This window comes from Heterocephalus glaber, unplaced genomic scaffold (genome assembly GCF_053883595.1).
Source record: "Heterocephalus glaber isolate CG9 unplaced genomic scaffold, H.glaber_assembly_v1.0 deba00001547, whole genome shotgun sequence".
NCBI lineage: Eukaryota > Metazoa > Chordata > Mammalia > Rodentia > Bathyergidae > Heterocephalus > Heterocephalus glaber.
In genome coordinates this window covers 1,348,064-1,364,098 of record NW_028258340.1, presented here as the reverse complement: position 1 = coordinate 1,364,098, position 16,035 = coordinate 1,348,064, and the positions used below count along the sequence as shown (strand labels likewise).

The following is a 16,035-nucleotide window of genomic DNA, read 5'->3' as shown; positions in this document are numbered from 1 at the left end:
TCCACCGAGCTCCAGGAGGGGCGGCGCTGGGAGGGCGGGACAGGGCCGAGCCGGGGACCCGGTCTGCTAAGTACTGACCAGCCAGCCCAGCCGCTGTTTCAGCCCAGAGCTGACCAGTCCAGCTGTCGCAGGAGCCAGGCGCGGATTGGTGAGACTACGTGGGACTCTGTCTATAGGCCGCGCCGTCCGGCTCGCAGGGCTTTGATTGGCTCAATGGGCGCTGAGCAACCATTGGCTGCGGTGGGTAGTCTGGGCTACTGGGGAAAAGAAAAAGGGGTGCTGGGCCTGGCTGGGTAACAGAGGCTGGGGGTGACTGGACGGCTCCGCGGGGGTGGTGTCGCGGAGGGCTGCGGGGCCGAGACGTCCAGGGGTCACGCTACACTCCAGGAAGTGCCTGCGCTGGTGTTGCAGGTCAGGATCATGGGCTGCTTTTTCTCCAAGGGGCGGAAGACTGAGAAGGAGTCGCGGCCCGAGAGCGAGGAGGAGCGGCCCAAGCAGTACAGCTGGGACCAGCGCGAGAAGGTAATCAAAGTCTTGCAGCTGTAGTCTGTCTTCTCGAGCCCCGAGCCCCGCGGGTCCCCGCGCCGCCCGTTCTTTGCGGCCCAGGAGCCGACCTAACAACTGTCTGTCTCTCAGACGGGAGTAAAGTATGGGTGCACGACTTTGGCGGGCGGGGCAAGTCCAAGAGTCTGTGAAACGCTGAAAGGGGCCTTAGAGTTCCCAGTCTAAATTGCTAAGCTCCACACCCTGACTTGCGCTGACTTCGCGCGCCAGGATGGACTCAAGGAAGAGAAGAAGACAAAACTGCGCTGAATCTCAGATCACCTCATTGCGCAGGCAGCGCCCTGTGGCCTTTTGGTCCAGTAGTCGAATTACACATGGGACTGATTGTCATCTCTTTGGCGGCTTACGTTCATTATGTGGCTATTTCTCTTTTGTCTGCCCTCCCGGGCAAATCTCTTTGGCGCCTCATGATATATTCTACTGGGGAATTTTCTCAGTTACTAAGTGGACTCTTTAGCTTTGCTCTCCCTCCTTTGGAAAAATGAAAATTGGATCAGTTTCAGAATGTTAGGTGAAAGTAACTGTCATAAACCAGGCAGTATTTTATTGTTACTCTATATGAATGAAAACGCCCTTATTTTTACTTTTATATACAGCCAGAAACCAAAAAACTTTGAAAACTCCCTTAGTCTTGCACACAACACACTTAGTCATACATTTCATAATGGTTCCTCTTTCTACATAGTTCTTCATTTGTGCTTATTATTTTGATAGGTTTATAAATTATTTTTCTCTTCCAAAAAATGAAAGATTTTTTAAATGAATGTTATGAACAGTTAACTCTTGCTTAAGGTAACCTATCTTTACCGCAAAATACTTAAAAGTAAGTTATTAATGGTTTGATATCATAAAAATTTCTTCATGATTTCCAGTCTCCAGCAGAATTTATTCATGTAGATTCTTGAAATGTCAGGTTTAAGAAATTGAAAGCTTTTTTGCACAACTTTAAGCCCCACCTTTCTGTCTGTGGTTCTCAGACTCTTTTGGGTCATGTGGTATATTTTTTCTCTTATCCGTACTTGATACCAGTATTTCATAATATATACTAGGAAAGTATTGTGTTTATAGATTACACTTATATTTTAAAGTTAATTGATGGGTGATTTTTGAAAGGTTCATTTTCTTTGGGCTTAGGATTTCTAACAATACTCTTCAAGCCTGAACTGTCTGCCACAGAGAAAGTTATGATTTTTGTTTCAACTTTTTGTTTTGAAATAAGCTAAAACAAAAGTGCTTTTTAAAGATTTATAGTAGTCTTGGTTATATCTGACTAATTGCACTGCAAATTGTCTTACAGTTAATCTTTATTTACAACGTTCACATTAGTTGGGGTCTTTCATGTTAATCTTTCTTTTAGATTTGTGTATGTGATTTTTCTTTGTTCTTTGTCCTAGTAAAAAATCATTGAAAAATAGAATAGTGGATAAACATCTGAGCTCCCCCAAAAAATGAACATGTAGAAAACTTTTAGTTGTAAATAGGAAACATTTTTTGAGAACACTGCTATATAGTATAATTGTAGAAATGTAAGAGATGTTAGTATATGTGTAAAATAAGCTCAAGCTTTTGAGTGTGTATAAGAACAATTGAATCTTTTTTCTTTTTGCAGTGTTGAGCATCAAGGGCTCTATTCCAAGCCCCAATAAAAGTTAAAATATTGATCAACTAATAAAAATGTCTACTGGAGAAAGATAATTATTTGTTTCAACTTTGAGACTGGAGATACCACATTTTGCAAGATTGTTTTTCTTTTTGGAATTTTTTTCTCTTGGAATTACCAGGAATTCTAAGGTGCCACATTTACAACAGCTTGTTAAGTTTTATATGATTTTAATGATTTTTTTCTAGTTCCTTACTTCCCATGAGGTCAAGTTGGGGTAGTGTACCAGTGTTCGATTTTAGTCCAATGATAGATTTATTGAGCATGGTCTTCCTTGCTCCTAGAAGATTTTAATTGTACCTTAGAAGAAATATAATCCAAATACAGCCTAGAGAACATAACTGAGATATGCTGCATGTATATTATCAGAAATTATTTATATTAAAAATGTAGGCTTCCATAATGTGGTCACTGAGTATAGAATATATGGTTTTAAAGTTAGTTCAGACAATTACTATTCAACTTGTAAGACTTTACGGATTCAAAAGCAGAATGAGTCGCCTGAAGTTTCCTTGCAACTTGGAAGAGTGATGTTTAAATTTTCCTTAGGTTGTGTAATCAGAGTATCTTTATTAAAGGCTACCCCTTGGGTTTTGGGTTTTGAGTTCGGTAATTGGGTTAGTCTTAGGGGACTAAAGCAAGGAGAAATTGTCTCAATTAGAAAGAATGTTTGGGGACTAAGTGTTGTCATGGCAACTGACATACTGCACTCAACAGAGGAAGAGTTCATTTTCTATTGCTGCTGACTTTGAAACAGAAAAAAGCTTATACACTTACTACACTGAAATGACAAATATTTTTGGATTGTAAGGTCTGTGTTTAAATCATTTGGAAAGACATGCTTTTATCCTCATTGATCTGTATGCTGTTTCCCATAAGTAGGCAAATTATTCAATATATATGTATGCAAACACCAAGGGAGACCTAAAATTATAATACTTATCTGAGCCTTCCAAGAGCTTACTGGAGTTCTAGAATTTAAATGGAGCATTTAAGTAAAAAATGAGGTCAGGATGAGTAGTACAAAAAAGAGGTTTTCATTTTCCTGTTATCCATGCCAGTATACCACCTCCTAATAATAGAAATAAGGATTAGTTCTCTAAACAATGATGGCATAAATATGAAAGTTGAGATTTGTTAAACTTTCTCGAATCTATTACATCTCATATCTGTTACATTTGTGTCATGTTCCAGAGAAGTAATACTAAACAAAACCTTATGCCAGAAGTTCAAGTGTCTGTTGTGTAACTTTAGGTAAAGCTGTTGTGACAGAGCAGAGCAACTCTGTTCTGTAGCCAAGTGTTACAGCTCAGTGTTACAGCTCAGGGTTGCAGCTAAGTGCCGCAGCTAAGTGCCACTGCTCAGAGGCATGGCTAAGTGTTACAGCTGAGGCACAGCTGAGCCTTACAGCTCAGTGTAGCGCAACGCAGCTCTGATTCTCTGAAGACTCAAGGATGTGAGCCCCAGTGGGCTCGAAGAGTCTGAGCGCTCTATCAGAAATAAGCCTCCTTGTATAGCGCTCTACAGGGTAGGTGAGCATGCTCAATGATGCCGGGGGGGCGGGGGGAGGCGGGGGGGAGTTACAGAACATTCCCCAAGCACATGCCTTGTGAGCATGCTCAATGAAGCAAGGGGGCGGAGCTTAACAACCTTCTTGTGAGGGGGCAGAGTTTATCAGAACATTCCTAAAAGGTCACACAGTTCAAACAGTCACAAACCATTTTGATACATTGGGCAGGAGCCCAGCAGCACAAACATATTTCCAAAACAAAACATTCTGTGGGAAAAAAAATGGAGGCAAGGTAGGGGCCTGTCTTATTGTATAGCACTTCTCTATCAAAGCAAACAATTTGTACATTTCGGGTTTCTTGCCTATAAAGTGGGACAGTGCTAAAATTTTTGCCACTATGTAATAAGATACAGGCCTGTCCTGAATAAGAAAGGCTAGAAGGTAATGGTCATCGCCAAGGATAGAACTTAAAACATTGTAATTCCCAGGATTGTTCATCAGTGGACAGGGTGGCTTTGTAAGAAACTGATCCCTGTGTTAGAACAATTAGAAGTTAGGTGGGGATCTGCTGAAATGTAATATCTACACTGACTAGGCCACATGTTGTTTTAACCTTCTTTTAAGTACACAAAGTATGCTAGTTATCCGTTGCTGTGTACCACACCACCCCAAAACTTAATTGCTTGAAAATAATGGGAAGTATTTATGTTGTTCACAACTGTGCAACTTGTGTAAGGCCAAGCAGGGTTGCTGTGCTCAATGTGGCATCAACTGTGGCAGCTTGACAAGGGGCTGAAATACCTACATTGAGGATGGCTTCGCCACATAGCTGGCTGGCAGGTTGGCCCTGGCTTTCAGCTGAGAACTCAGCTCGGGCAGAGGAGCAGGTGTTCTCCATGTGGTCTGGGCTTCCTCGAAGCATGACAGCTAGTTTCCCAAGGCCAGAGGCCCAGGAGAGACTGGCAGAAGCTATGTGATTTTTTTCTAACCAATTTTTTAAAAGACATTTTTGAGGGCTAGATTTCTGTTAAAATAAACAAATTCCATTATTTTATCTCAGGTTACCATGGAAATGTAACTGTAGACACAAATTTTAATAAATTGCATTGTTGCTCAGCAAGTAAGATACACACTTTTGTTTTCTTTGGGGGGAAATGCTTAACTTAGTAGCCGTAGGACTTTAAATTAATATCAGATTAGTTCTAACCTCTGACATTTTTTATTTTTGAAAGTATATCCATTACCTTTTAAGGATTATAGTAAGAAATACAGCCTTTTTTTCTTTTGCAGTGCTGAGGCCTTTTATTTTTTATTTTTTATTTTGATACAGTGTATCATTAAGTTGCCCAGGCTAGCCTCAAACTTGTGATTCTCCTGCCTCAGCCTCTTGAGTTTCTGGGATTACAGGTGTACACCACTGCACCCTACATAAACTCATTTTTAAATGGCTCTTGTGAAAGAGTAATATAAAGTATTACCTCTTCTATGTTTGGATGTGGGAGGGGGAGTTTGTGGGATTGAACTGAGGCCTTTGCACTGAACTACCTCCCCAGTCAGTTTTTTATTTTTTATCTGAGACAAGGTTTTGCTAAATCACTAATTTACCCTAGACAGGCTTGAATTTGTGATCCTCTTTCCTCAGCCTCTCAGAGTGCTGGGATTATAGATATGCACCACCATGCACACTTATCCATGCTTATAGGAGCTCATGCTTTAGGCACTCTGAGAACTAGTAACTTTTGGAAAATTATCATGAGTCTAAGTTTCATGTTATTATTACTTTTTGTTTTGAGGAGTTTTGGGGAATTGTTGGGAAAGCACAGCAGCATATACTGTATCCTAAGTTTCTCCTCTGAAGACTGGGTTGACAATCCAAATAAGTGTATACTACAGAGCTATATAGCTATAGGATTAATTTCTCCCCAAGAGCCAAGAAAGCTGGAATGTCCAGAAAAAATACAGTGGACCCTTGACTTATGAACTTGATTGGTTCCCAAAGGCTGGTTGTAACTCAAGTTGGTTGTAAGTCAATACAGCTGAGATCAGATATTTATCTGGGTACACGCTATAGACAACAGGAGGCAGATGAATCTTCCATTAACCTAATTAACCCAAGTAGTTCATATGTCAGGCCAGTCATAACTTGAGGGTCCCCTGTACTTATAAGAATAGTAAATTACAGGGGCAGGGATTTAGTTCAGTGGCTCCGCTGCCTGCCTCTCAAGCACAAGGTCCTGAGTTCAATCCCTGGTACAAAAAAAAAAAAAGTAAATTACATTTAATTCCTTAGCATTGGCAGCTCTTTTGAGCTGAATGTCAAAATTACATGTTGAAGGCCTAACCCCTCAGTGGCTGTATTTGTACTTGGAGGTCAGGCTTGCAAGAAAGTAATTAAGGTTAAATGAGGTCATAAGAGTGGAACTCTGATCCATAGGATTAATGTCCTTTTAAGAAGATTCACCAGGGATCTAGAACACTCCCTGCGTGAGAATGAGAAAGTGTGCTCATTCTCATTCTCTCTTCTTCCCCCCTCTCTACATACAGAGGAAAGGCCTGGTAAAGACAAAGAGAAGAAACTTAGGCAGTTGGAGCAGACTAAGACAGGCTGCCTTAATAAAATATCACAGACTGAGCGAGTTAAATAACAGGACCTCTCATGTGCCTTATGACTTCATCTAAACCTAATTACCACCAAAAGGCCCCCCCACCTCCACATACTATCACCTTGGAGGTTTGGACTTCAGGATCTGAATTTTGAAGAAACAAACACGCAGTCCATAATGCAGCCTTAGCCATTTCATAAGAAATACCTCAGTGAGGGCCGGGGATTTAGCTCAGTGGTTCCGCCGCCTGCCTCGAAAGCGCAAGGTCCTGAGTTCGATCTCTGATACCAAAAAAAAAAATGCCTTAGTGATTTAAATGAATAGATTTTCTATATTTGCAATCAAAAGTCTTAACTCCAAGTAGTACAGTAATCTATATGAAATTAATCAGTTAATACTATGTACATCACATAACATATATCATTTGTCATGCAGAAAACACTAGGTAAATCCTTACAAGTAACAAGTATTGCTTAATTCTCAGGTAAATGTACTTGCAGGTGTGCAAACTTATCTGTGTCTTAAGCAGAGATCATTTGGCCCAAATCTTGAACCCCAAATTAATTCCCCAGAAAGACAAAATTTTACATAAACATGTCAAGACGTTTCTAGTATAATGAAATAAACCACTACTGAGACATGAGGATTCGTCTTCCCCATTGAACTTGAGACCTTAGGAGAGATAGGTCAACTCTAACTTTTCTCTACACTTACATTTGTCTATTTGTGGCATTTTTTTCTTACCAACCCCACTGTGGGAAGTGGATTGGTGCCAAGAAGACCAGCAGAAAATGACCAGATCATGTTTTTATTCTCTCTAAGGTCTAAAGCAGAACTGACTTAAACCATTCTTTCATGTTCCTTTTTCTCACTTTGAAGACTGGACTAGATCTAGATCCAATTGACTCTGCTCCATGACTACATTCCATCCCCATCCCCTTCTACTGGTTTTTCAAAAGGAAGGCAGCCTCAGCCTCCTTTTACTGCAGGCATGGGAGAGAAGAAAATGTAAAAAGACCCAGGACAGGCACTAAAAGGAATGCTTCTGTCAGGCTTTGTATATAGTTGACAGTTCTTTCATTTTATTTTCCTACTCAGCGGATGGCCAATTTAATGACCCCTGAGAATATCACTTTGTTCTTTTTTTTTTTTTTACTTGCAATGCTGGGATGGAACTCAGGGCCTCATGGATGCTAGGGAAGTGCTGTATCATTGAGCTACACTCCCAGCCCTACCATTTTGTTCTTGATCAATATCAGAGACCCACTTCTTTGGTGATGGAGTGAGGAAAGGGGTATAAAGAAGCCTCAAGTTCCCCTTAAGAGAGTAAATGATTATCACTATTCACATAATAGCCTATAGACCCCTGGTGGCGAACCTATGGCATGTGTGCGCAGCAGGCTGTTTTTATCATTGAAAGCTCTAGAAGGTTCACCATCACTGCTATAGACTATCTACCCCGAGTTACACTTTGAGGTAGCCAAGATTAAGTAATTAAAATGGATTCAACAAGTATGTGTGGAGTGCCTCTGTAATAGCAGGCACTGTTCTAGGTGCTGGAGATAAGGGTGAAGTAAATAGATCATCCGTTCCCTCATGTAGCTTATGTCTTGAGTGCGGAGGGGAGACAGACAATAAGTAATATGTAATGTATGTTGGAAGGAATTATAGTATATGTATACTATATTCATATATAGTATATTAGAAGGAAGCTAAGTGCTTGGAGAAAAAGAAGGGCACCAAAGTGCTTCAGTTTTTAGTAGACTAGTTACAGGATCCCAGCCTAAATCTTATGTCACAGTAGGGAACATAGACTGGTATTTAATGTAATGTAGGTACTCAGAATGTAGGAGAGCATGCATCTGGTTAAGGGAACCTGGAAAGCTTCACAGAAAATGTTTGACAGATGGACATGTAGAACTGAGAGAGGGTATGTATACTTCACAGTAAGTACTTCAGAATTACTGAAGAATAACGTTGAATAGGGAGGGAACAGTAGGAGTTAGGAATAAGTTGGTATCACATAGTGATTGATAATTTCTACTTACAGATTTTCTAATACTGAACCATTTTCACACAACTTGGAATATATCTAACTTGTTTATAGAATTAATTTGCTGATTTTTTTTATGAGTGGGCATGCGTGAAATGGGCTAGGAGTTTTCTGCTTTTGTTACATATCTGTCTAGTTTTCTTAGTGTCTTTGCTGAGCAGGCTAGTAACATGAGTTAGGATTATTCCTGCTTTTTCTGTTGTCATTAAGGGATTGCTTAAGACTGGGCTGAATAAAATTGGAATCAGCTTGTAAAACCAACAGGGCCTAGTGTTTTTGGAGCACTTCAGCACTGCTTCTGTTTCTTTAATAGTACATGTTGAGCATCCTTAATCTGAAAATCCAAAATGCTCTGAAATTGAAAACTTTTTGAGCACTGCATGATACACAAGACGTTTGAGATTTTCAGATTAAGGTTGCTCAACCAATAAAGCCTATGCAAATATTCCAAAATCTGAAAAACTCAATTCTGGAACACTTCTGGTCCCAACCATTTTAGATAAGAGATACTCAACTTGTCATAGCTTTTTAAGCTTCTAATTTCTTCTCGAGTTAGTTGTGGTAAGTTACTTTTTAAGAGATTTGTTCATTTTGTGGACCAAATCTTTTCAAAATTGTGGACATGGTTGGATTCTCTTTTTAACCTCTATAGTTGTATCCTGCTTTTAATTCATTATTGTTTGTGTTTTCTAACTTCTTAAATTATTCTTGCCAGAGTTTTGCCTATTAAAACCTACTTTGGGGGCCGGGGATTTAGCTCAGTGGTGCCATGCCTGCCTGGCAAGCGCAAGGTCCTGAGTTCGATACCTAGTACAAAACAAAACAAAATTTAAAAAAAACCTACTTTGGGTTTTGCTGATAGTCTATATTATATATTTGATTTCCAAATCATTAATCACTGCTATGATTTTATCTTTTCTCCTATGTGATGTCTGTAGATTTAATTGTAAGTATTTTTAGATTTTGCTTGTGATTTCTGGGCAGGCCCAGTGCCACTGAGCTACATCCCTGGCCTTATGATTTTCTTTTTAATCCATGGATTATTAGCAGTACTTTGGAAATTTTCAAGTAGGTGAGGAATTTTTTAAAGTAATTTTTATTAACTCTTAATTTAATTACATATTGGTCCCAGACCATGATCTGTTAAATTATCAATTACTTAAATTTTTTTCTGAGGCTTTCTTTATGAGCTAGTCCATGATTTTTTAAACAATCTTTAACACTTGCTTAAGAAAAATATAGGTTACTCTACTTGTTGGATGTAGAACTCAAGCTTAGTTATTGTGTGGTTCAGATCTTATGTATTTGTTGATTTTAATTGTGGGCCATACTTGCTCTATCAATAAATGAAAGAAACAGCATATGAAAACACTCCTTAGATTGTATTCTTTCTTTTTTTTTTTTTTGGTACGGGGGATTGAACTCGGGACCTTGCACTTGCGAGGCAGGCAGCGGAACCACTGAGCTAAATTCCTGGCCCTGTATTCTATTTTATTTAACTGTGCTGGGAATTGAACCCAGGGCCTCAATCATGCTAGGCAAGTGCTGTACCACTAAGCTATAATCCCAGCCCCTTTCCTTAGGTTTTTAATCCCTCAGTTCTCAGGGTTTGACAGAGTCATGGAGGGGAAGTAACTTCCCTAGATAGTCTCCCTGTTTTTCCTAGCTCTCCACCAACACAGCGTTTCTTCCCTAACCTGAAATTTTACCCAAGGAATTCTGCACCAGAGGTCTGAGTCCCAGAAGGTGTGGGGAAGAGCTATTTATCTCAAAATTTGGGAGAGAAGGAAGCAAGAGCAGAAATCCCAGAGGTTCTCTTTTTGTTTCATCCTCCCACACACTAGTATAGGAGTTTGTCATATTTTCCCCTTTCTTGGATTTTCAAAACTTGGTTCCTTTGAGGCTGGGTATGGGCAGTGGAGCCAGCAGCTATGTTAGTTTACCATCTTGGTAGAGACCAAACTGGAACACTTTATCTTTGTATTTATGGGTCACCTATAAAGTCCAAGAAATGGAATTGCTTGAACACCTCTTCTTACATTAAACTTATGTTGTCTCTTATATTTATTGTTTTGTTTATGCCAGTACTAGCATTGAATCACATAAGGCAGAGCAACGTTTTATCAAACCAGTGGGTAGGAATAACAGAAAATATTAGGAAGCATGACACAAACTAATGGTAAGTATTGTTTTTGAAACTTGATTCATTGTTATATATGCATTCACAAATACTCCTGGATCTGGGTGCCTTTTTTTTCTGTTTATGGTGCTGGCAATAGAACCCAGGACCTTGTGCATGCTAGGCAAAGACTCTATCACTAAGCTCCATCCCTAGTCCACAAATACTGATAGGTCTGTGTGTGATGGGCTGTGGCGATGAATGTATTAATGTGGGTTGTAATAAAACGTTTAGAAACATTAGACTAGGGAATTATCATTTCCCTAAGAGAAATCATGTTTGACTCGTCTGCCTTACCACCTATAGCCACTGAAGTACCAAATCTTCTGATTCTGTTTCCTCAATATTTCTCAAATTCATCCCTTCTTCTTCTAACTACTGCTCTAGTTCCAGCCCTTTCTGGATCAGCCTCTCAAATCCATGTTCAAATGTTCCTTATTCTTATCATAGTAATCTTCCTGAAATATAAATTTAGCTTATTCAACATGTTCACAACAGGGCTGTGATCCGTACATATCGCTGCCGAGTGGCTCTGAACCACCAGTGGTCAACGACAGTAGTGCATGTACCACTCGGGGTTCAAGCTGGCAGGAATGTGTTAAATCCTCAGACCAGGTTTTCCTCCTGCTTCCTGGAAAGTTTTATTTGATTCATTGTTACTTTTGTCTGATGTGTGGAGGAGGGCTATTCCTTTATTCTTACCCCTTTTACCTGGTAAACTCTAACTTAGTCATCCTCACTTTGTGTAGGAAGTCTTCTGTCCCCTCCAGGTGTCCTTCTTCTGTATTGCCAGAATTTTCTCAGCACTCTGATTACATGATTTAAATGATTTATTCAGGTAAGTATTTACTTTTTTTTAGGGAGAGAGCTGATCGTATTCATTTTAGTGCCTAAAACAATGTCTGGCTCATATTAGATGTTCAAATGTTGTTTGATTGACTAAAGATACAGAAAGTTAAACTTTTTCAAGATCATGATGCTCATAGGTGACAAAATTGAGGCTGGAAACCAAGGACCTCTTATTCCCTCATGCTACAAACCAGTACTCCCCCTAGCACATTATATAAAACTGAATAAATACAATATTTATTGTGCAGTACTGAATAAATCACTTTAAGCTAGTTTGATAATGATAGTAAGATAATTACATTTTGCTTTGTAAATAATCAAATTTTATATACTATATCTATGGGAGCCTGTTTCTGCTATATAAATAGTTTTTCATGAAATTTATGTATTCACAAACAGCTCAGGAAGATTAAAAAATCATTAGAAAGAAATCAGAATGGCCTTTTAGTGACTAGATAGATAGATCCAACCCAGGGCTTCATGCATGCTAAGTACACAGTCTACCACTCAGCTACATCCCCAGCCCTAATGACTATATTTTGATCAGTTAAAATAAAAAATTAATGTGTCATATTCAGAGCATGCTATTTAAAAGATTATGTGAGCTACTGTTTAGACTACCTAAGGAAGGAAATAGTAAAATTTTAAATAATTACACTGTAGGCATAGCTCAATAAATGTTTGAATAAAATTTGTAGATGCCAACACTAACATGATTCTTAACCATTTTCTGTAGCATATTGTAGATATCAGTTAGGGTTTAGAAACAGGCTCATCTGCTGATTTGTGGAAGAATAGAGAAATATGTTTTGTATGGCTTTATTTCCAGTTTCAAAACTGTTGAAAGTAGAAGTTTTAAAGGTGAAGCATTAGAAAAAAGCAAAAGCATCAGAAAGCTAGATGGATATATGGAATGAGTGGAATTTTCATGGACATTTTTATTAGCAATCAGTAAAAAATATATTTTTGACCCTGTGTGCCACATAAATTTTTATTATCATACAACCCAAATACACTAAAAGCCTATTGACAGTACCAATGATAATGTGTCACCTGGGTTAAATCATGGGGAGACTCAAACCTTATTGTCACACAGGCTGTCTTTCAGTTGTTTTTGTTTTGTTTGAGACAGAGTCTATGTAGCCCGGGCTGACTTTGCACTTGAGATCCTCCTGCCTCATTCTCCCAAGTAGCTGGGATTGCATGCATATGTCTCCACACACAGCCCTGCTCTTTAGCTGTATATGCCCGGAAATGAAATTCGATAGGTGAGAAAGTGGATCTATCTCCTGGGAGCTGAATATATATTAAACAAGATTATAAGTCTTATAATAAGAGCTATAGTTGTCAAAGAAACTAAACACTTTAGTCCTCCAGGTGCATATTTTCTTCCTGTAGATATGCCATGCATTAAGCTTATAATTTTTTTTTTCGGTTCTGGGGATTGAACTCAAGACCTTGCGTTTGCCAGACAGGCCCGGCGCCACTGAGCTACATCCCCAGCCCTAGGCTTATAATTTTTAAACAATTAAAATTTTAATTGATAAATTCCTTTCCCCCCTATAACCACAATGCCATCCTCCACCTAACAAAATGAAAAGTTCCTTAATATTATCTGATATGCTGTGTACTATGTGTGAATTTCCCCAGTTGCCTCGAAAACTTTTTATAGCTGTATGTTTGAAGTAAGGTCCAAACAATGTCTACACATTGTATTTGGTGGATATGTCTTTGAGCCTTTACCTGTGACAGTTTCTTCTCCCTTTTCCCTCCTTCATGACTTTTATTTACTGGGAGAAAAAAATTGTCCTGTTTATTTCCTTACTATGTTGCAAAGATTAGGAACTTATTTAGCTCTAAGAATTGTACCTGACACTCAATAGGCACTTAATTGATTTTCTTGGATAATGTTAATAATACTTAAGGTCTGTGCTTTGTCCCTGCAGGTTGATATAAAAGACTACATGTTCAATGGGCTGAAAGATGAAACAGTAGGTCGCTTACCTGGGAAAGTGGCTGGACAACAGTTTTTCATTCAAGACTGTGAGAACTGCAACATCTATATTTTTGATCACTCTGCTGCAGTTACCATTGATGACTGTACTAACTGTATAATTTTTCTGGGACCTGTGAAAGGCAGTGTGTTTTTCCGGAATTGCAGAGATTGCAAGTGCACATTAGCTTGCCAACAATTTCGTGTTCGGGATTGTAGAAAGCTGGAAGTCTTTTTGTGCTGTGCCACTCAACCCATTATTGAGTCATCTACAAATATCAAATTTGGCTGTTTTCAGTGGTACTACCCTGAATTAGCTTCCCAGTTCAAAGATGCAGGGCTAAGTATCTTCAATAACACGTGGAGTAACGTTCATGACTTTACACCTGTGTCAGGAGAACTCAACTGGAGCCTTCTTCCAGAAAATGCTGTGGTTCAGGACTATGTTCCTATTCCTACTGCTGAGGAACTCAGAGGTGTCCGTGTTTCCACAGAAGCCAATAGAAGCATCGTTCCCATATCCCGGGGTCAGAGACAGAAGAACAGTGATGAATCATGCTTAGTGGTATTATTTGCTGGTGATTATACAATTGCAAATGCCAGGAAACTAATTGATGAGGTAAGGAGAGAGAAAAGAGAAATAGATTTGCCTTTGGATTGAAACATCCAACTCTAGAGAACTTCCATTGTTTTCAAATGGACTGTGAGAAATACTGGCAATCCTAAATTGTAGTCCCCCCTGCATAAGACTGGTATGTAAGTAGGTTAGCTGGGCCTCAAAATATTTTCACAAGGAATATTTTAAAAAATACAATTTTGGGCCAGGCATGGTGGTACACCTATAATCTGAGCACTCAGAAGGCTAAGGCAGGAGAATTGCCATGAGTTCAAGGCCAGGCTGGTTCAAAGCCACCCAGACCTACACAGAAAGACCCTGTCTCAAACAAACAAACAAACAAAAATATATGTATAGATAGATAGATAGTTATTTCAATTCAGTAAGAATTTATTAAGCACTGATTATGTACAAGTTAGTGTTACTGTATTTCATGGTTTGTATAATACACATTTGCTTTTCATATTTTTGCTTAAATGCAACTTGTAATTGATGGCACCTTACAAATAATAGACTATAGACTACAACCAGATGTGGTGTCACATGCCTGTAAGCCCAGCATTCTGGGAAGCTGAGGCAGGATGATCACAAGTTCAAGCCTAGCCCGGGCAGCTTAGCAACTTAATGAAACCCTGTCTCAAATTTAAAAAGAAAAATTAAAAAAGGCTGGGTATTTAGGTCAGTGTGAAGGCCCTGAGTTCAATCCCCAGTACTGCAATCAATCAATTAACGATTCAATCAATAAAAATAATGAACTTTAGCATGTGCTGCAGATGGAGATAAATAGACAAAATTCTAGGCCCTCAAAGAATTTCCATTCTTTATAATGAATGATTTCCATAGATGCTCACAAAAGTTGTACTATGTAGTAAAGCATTACCTTTTATAATTATTTACTAGGGAAATGTCTTTGGGGTGAGGGGATAGAAACGACATTGAAGAATGTACCTTGTGGACCCTGTTGTGACTTAAAGATGGTCTGTACCGTGTTTCTGATTTTCTACTGCCCTGTTGCCATAGAGGTGTGGTTATGGAAATGTGAGATGGGAGTCAGGATGACAAAGGTTATAATAGACTTATGAACAGCAACTCCTGGTGAGCACATGAGTAGAGTTCTTTGGGTATAAGCTTCACTTGAAAAATAACTGGGGTCAGAAGGGCTCCAGAAGCAGCAGTTGCTTTGTTAGTGGGTGCTCTATTGGGGAGACAGCAGCAGGATGTATTGATTATCCATTAATCATTTCTTCAGGAGGAATTTGTTTGAATTTAAAAATCAAACTTCCAGAAATGAAGTAGATGGAAAGTTCATCGAGTCTCTTTTTGAAGGGATTATTTAAAAATTTGGAAGATATCAAAAGGAATAACTTTGGGAAAAAACTAAAAAATGACAACCTCTCTATAGCTATACATTTTATAATCTAGAAAACCTGTGTCTGAAATGTACAAAGTATATCTGAGGTACAGTTTTCAAGACAACAGAAGCCAAAGTATAATTTCAATACTGATATTTTCTTTTGTGATTATGCCAATATGATAAAAGCATGTTATGAATCTGGTAAGGTATAGGAAAATATGCTTCTGGCCTTTCTAGCTATCTAATCACGTTAACCCAACATTGGAGAGGTATATACATTCATTGTACTGCATGATGATGTTTTAAGAAATCTATGGGCCAGGGATTTAGCTCAGTGGTTCCGCCGCCTGCCTCGCAAGTGCAAGGTCCCGAGTTCCATCCCCGGTACCAAAAAAAAAGAAATCTATGAAATAGTCTTAAAATGATTAAATTTTCAGGTTAAACTCTTTGGTAGGTAATCAGGAGTGATCACAAAGAATATTTAACATGTTAAAGCAAAAATCTATCCAAACAAATATTTTTTCAAGAATCGTCAAACGTCCTTAGCATTAAAACCTCTGGTATGTGATTGTGCAATGGCAGTGCTGTGGTCTCTTAAAAGGAATATAGCCAGGAAGAATGATATTCTTTAGATGACTTTCTGGAATACAATAG

General features: G+C 38.9%; 1 protein-coding gene across 2 annotated transcripts in view; it reads left to right on the top strand.

Annotated features, from left to right (window-relative positions):
* Positions 1-234: 234 nt before the first annotated feature.
* The window catches only part of Rp2 (RP2 activator of ARL3 GTPase), a 36,295-nt gene continuing 20,494 nt past the window's right edge, over positions 235-16,035 (top strand). The window contains exons 1-4 of one of the 2 annotated variants that reach the window (XM_087189970.1): positions 235-522; positions 2,174-2,355; positions 10,476-10,569; positions 13,365-14,030. In XM_087189970.1, the coding sequence (XP_087046096.1) occupies positions 10,567-10,569; positions 13,365-14,030 (669 nt within the window). In that variant the 5' untranslated portion in view covers positions 235-522; positions 2,174-2,355; positions 10,476-10,566. The remainder of the gene's footprint in view (positions 523-2,173; positions 2,356-10,475; positions 10,570-13,364; positions 14,031-16,035) is intronic. The other variant, XM_004871557.4, reaches the window with a different exon arrangement.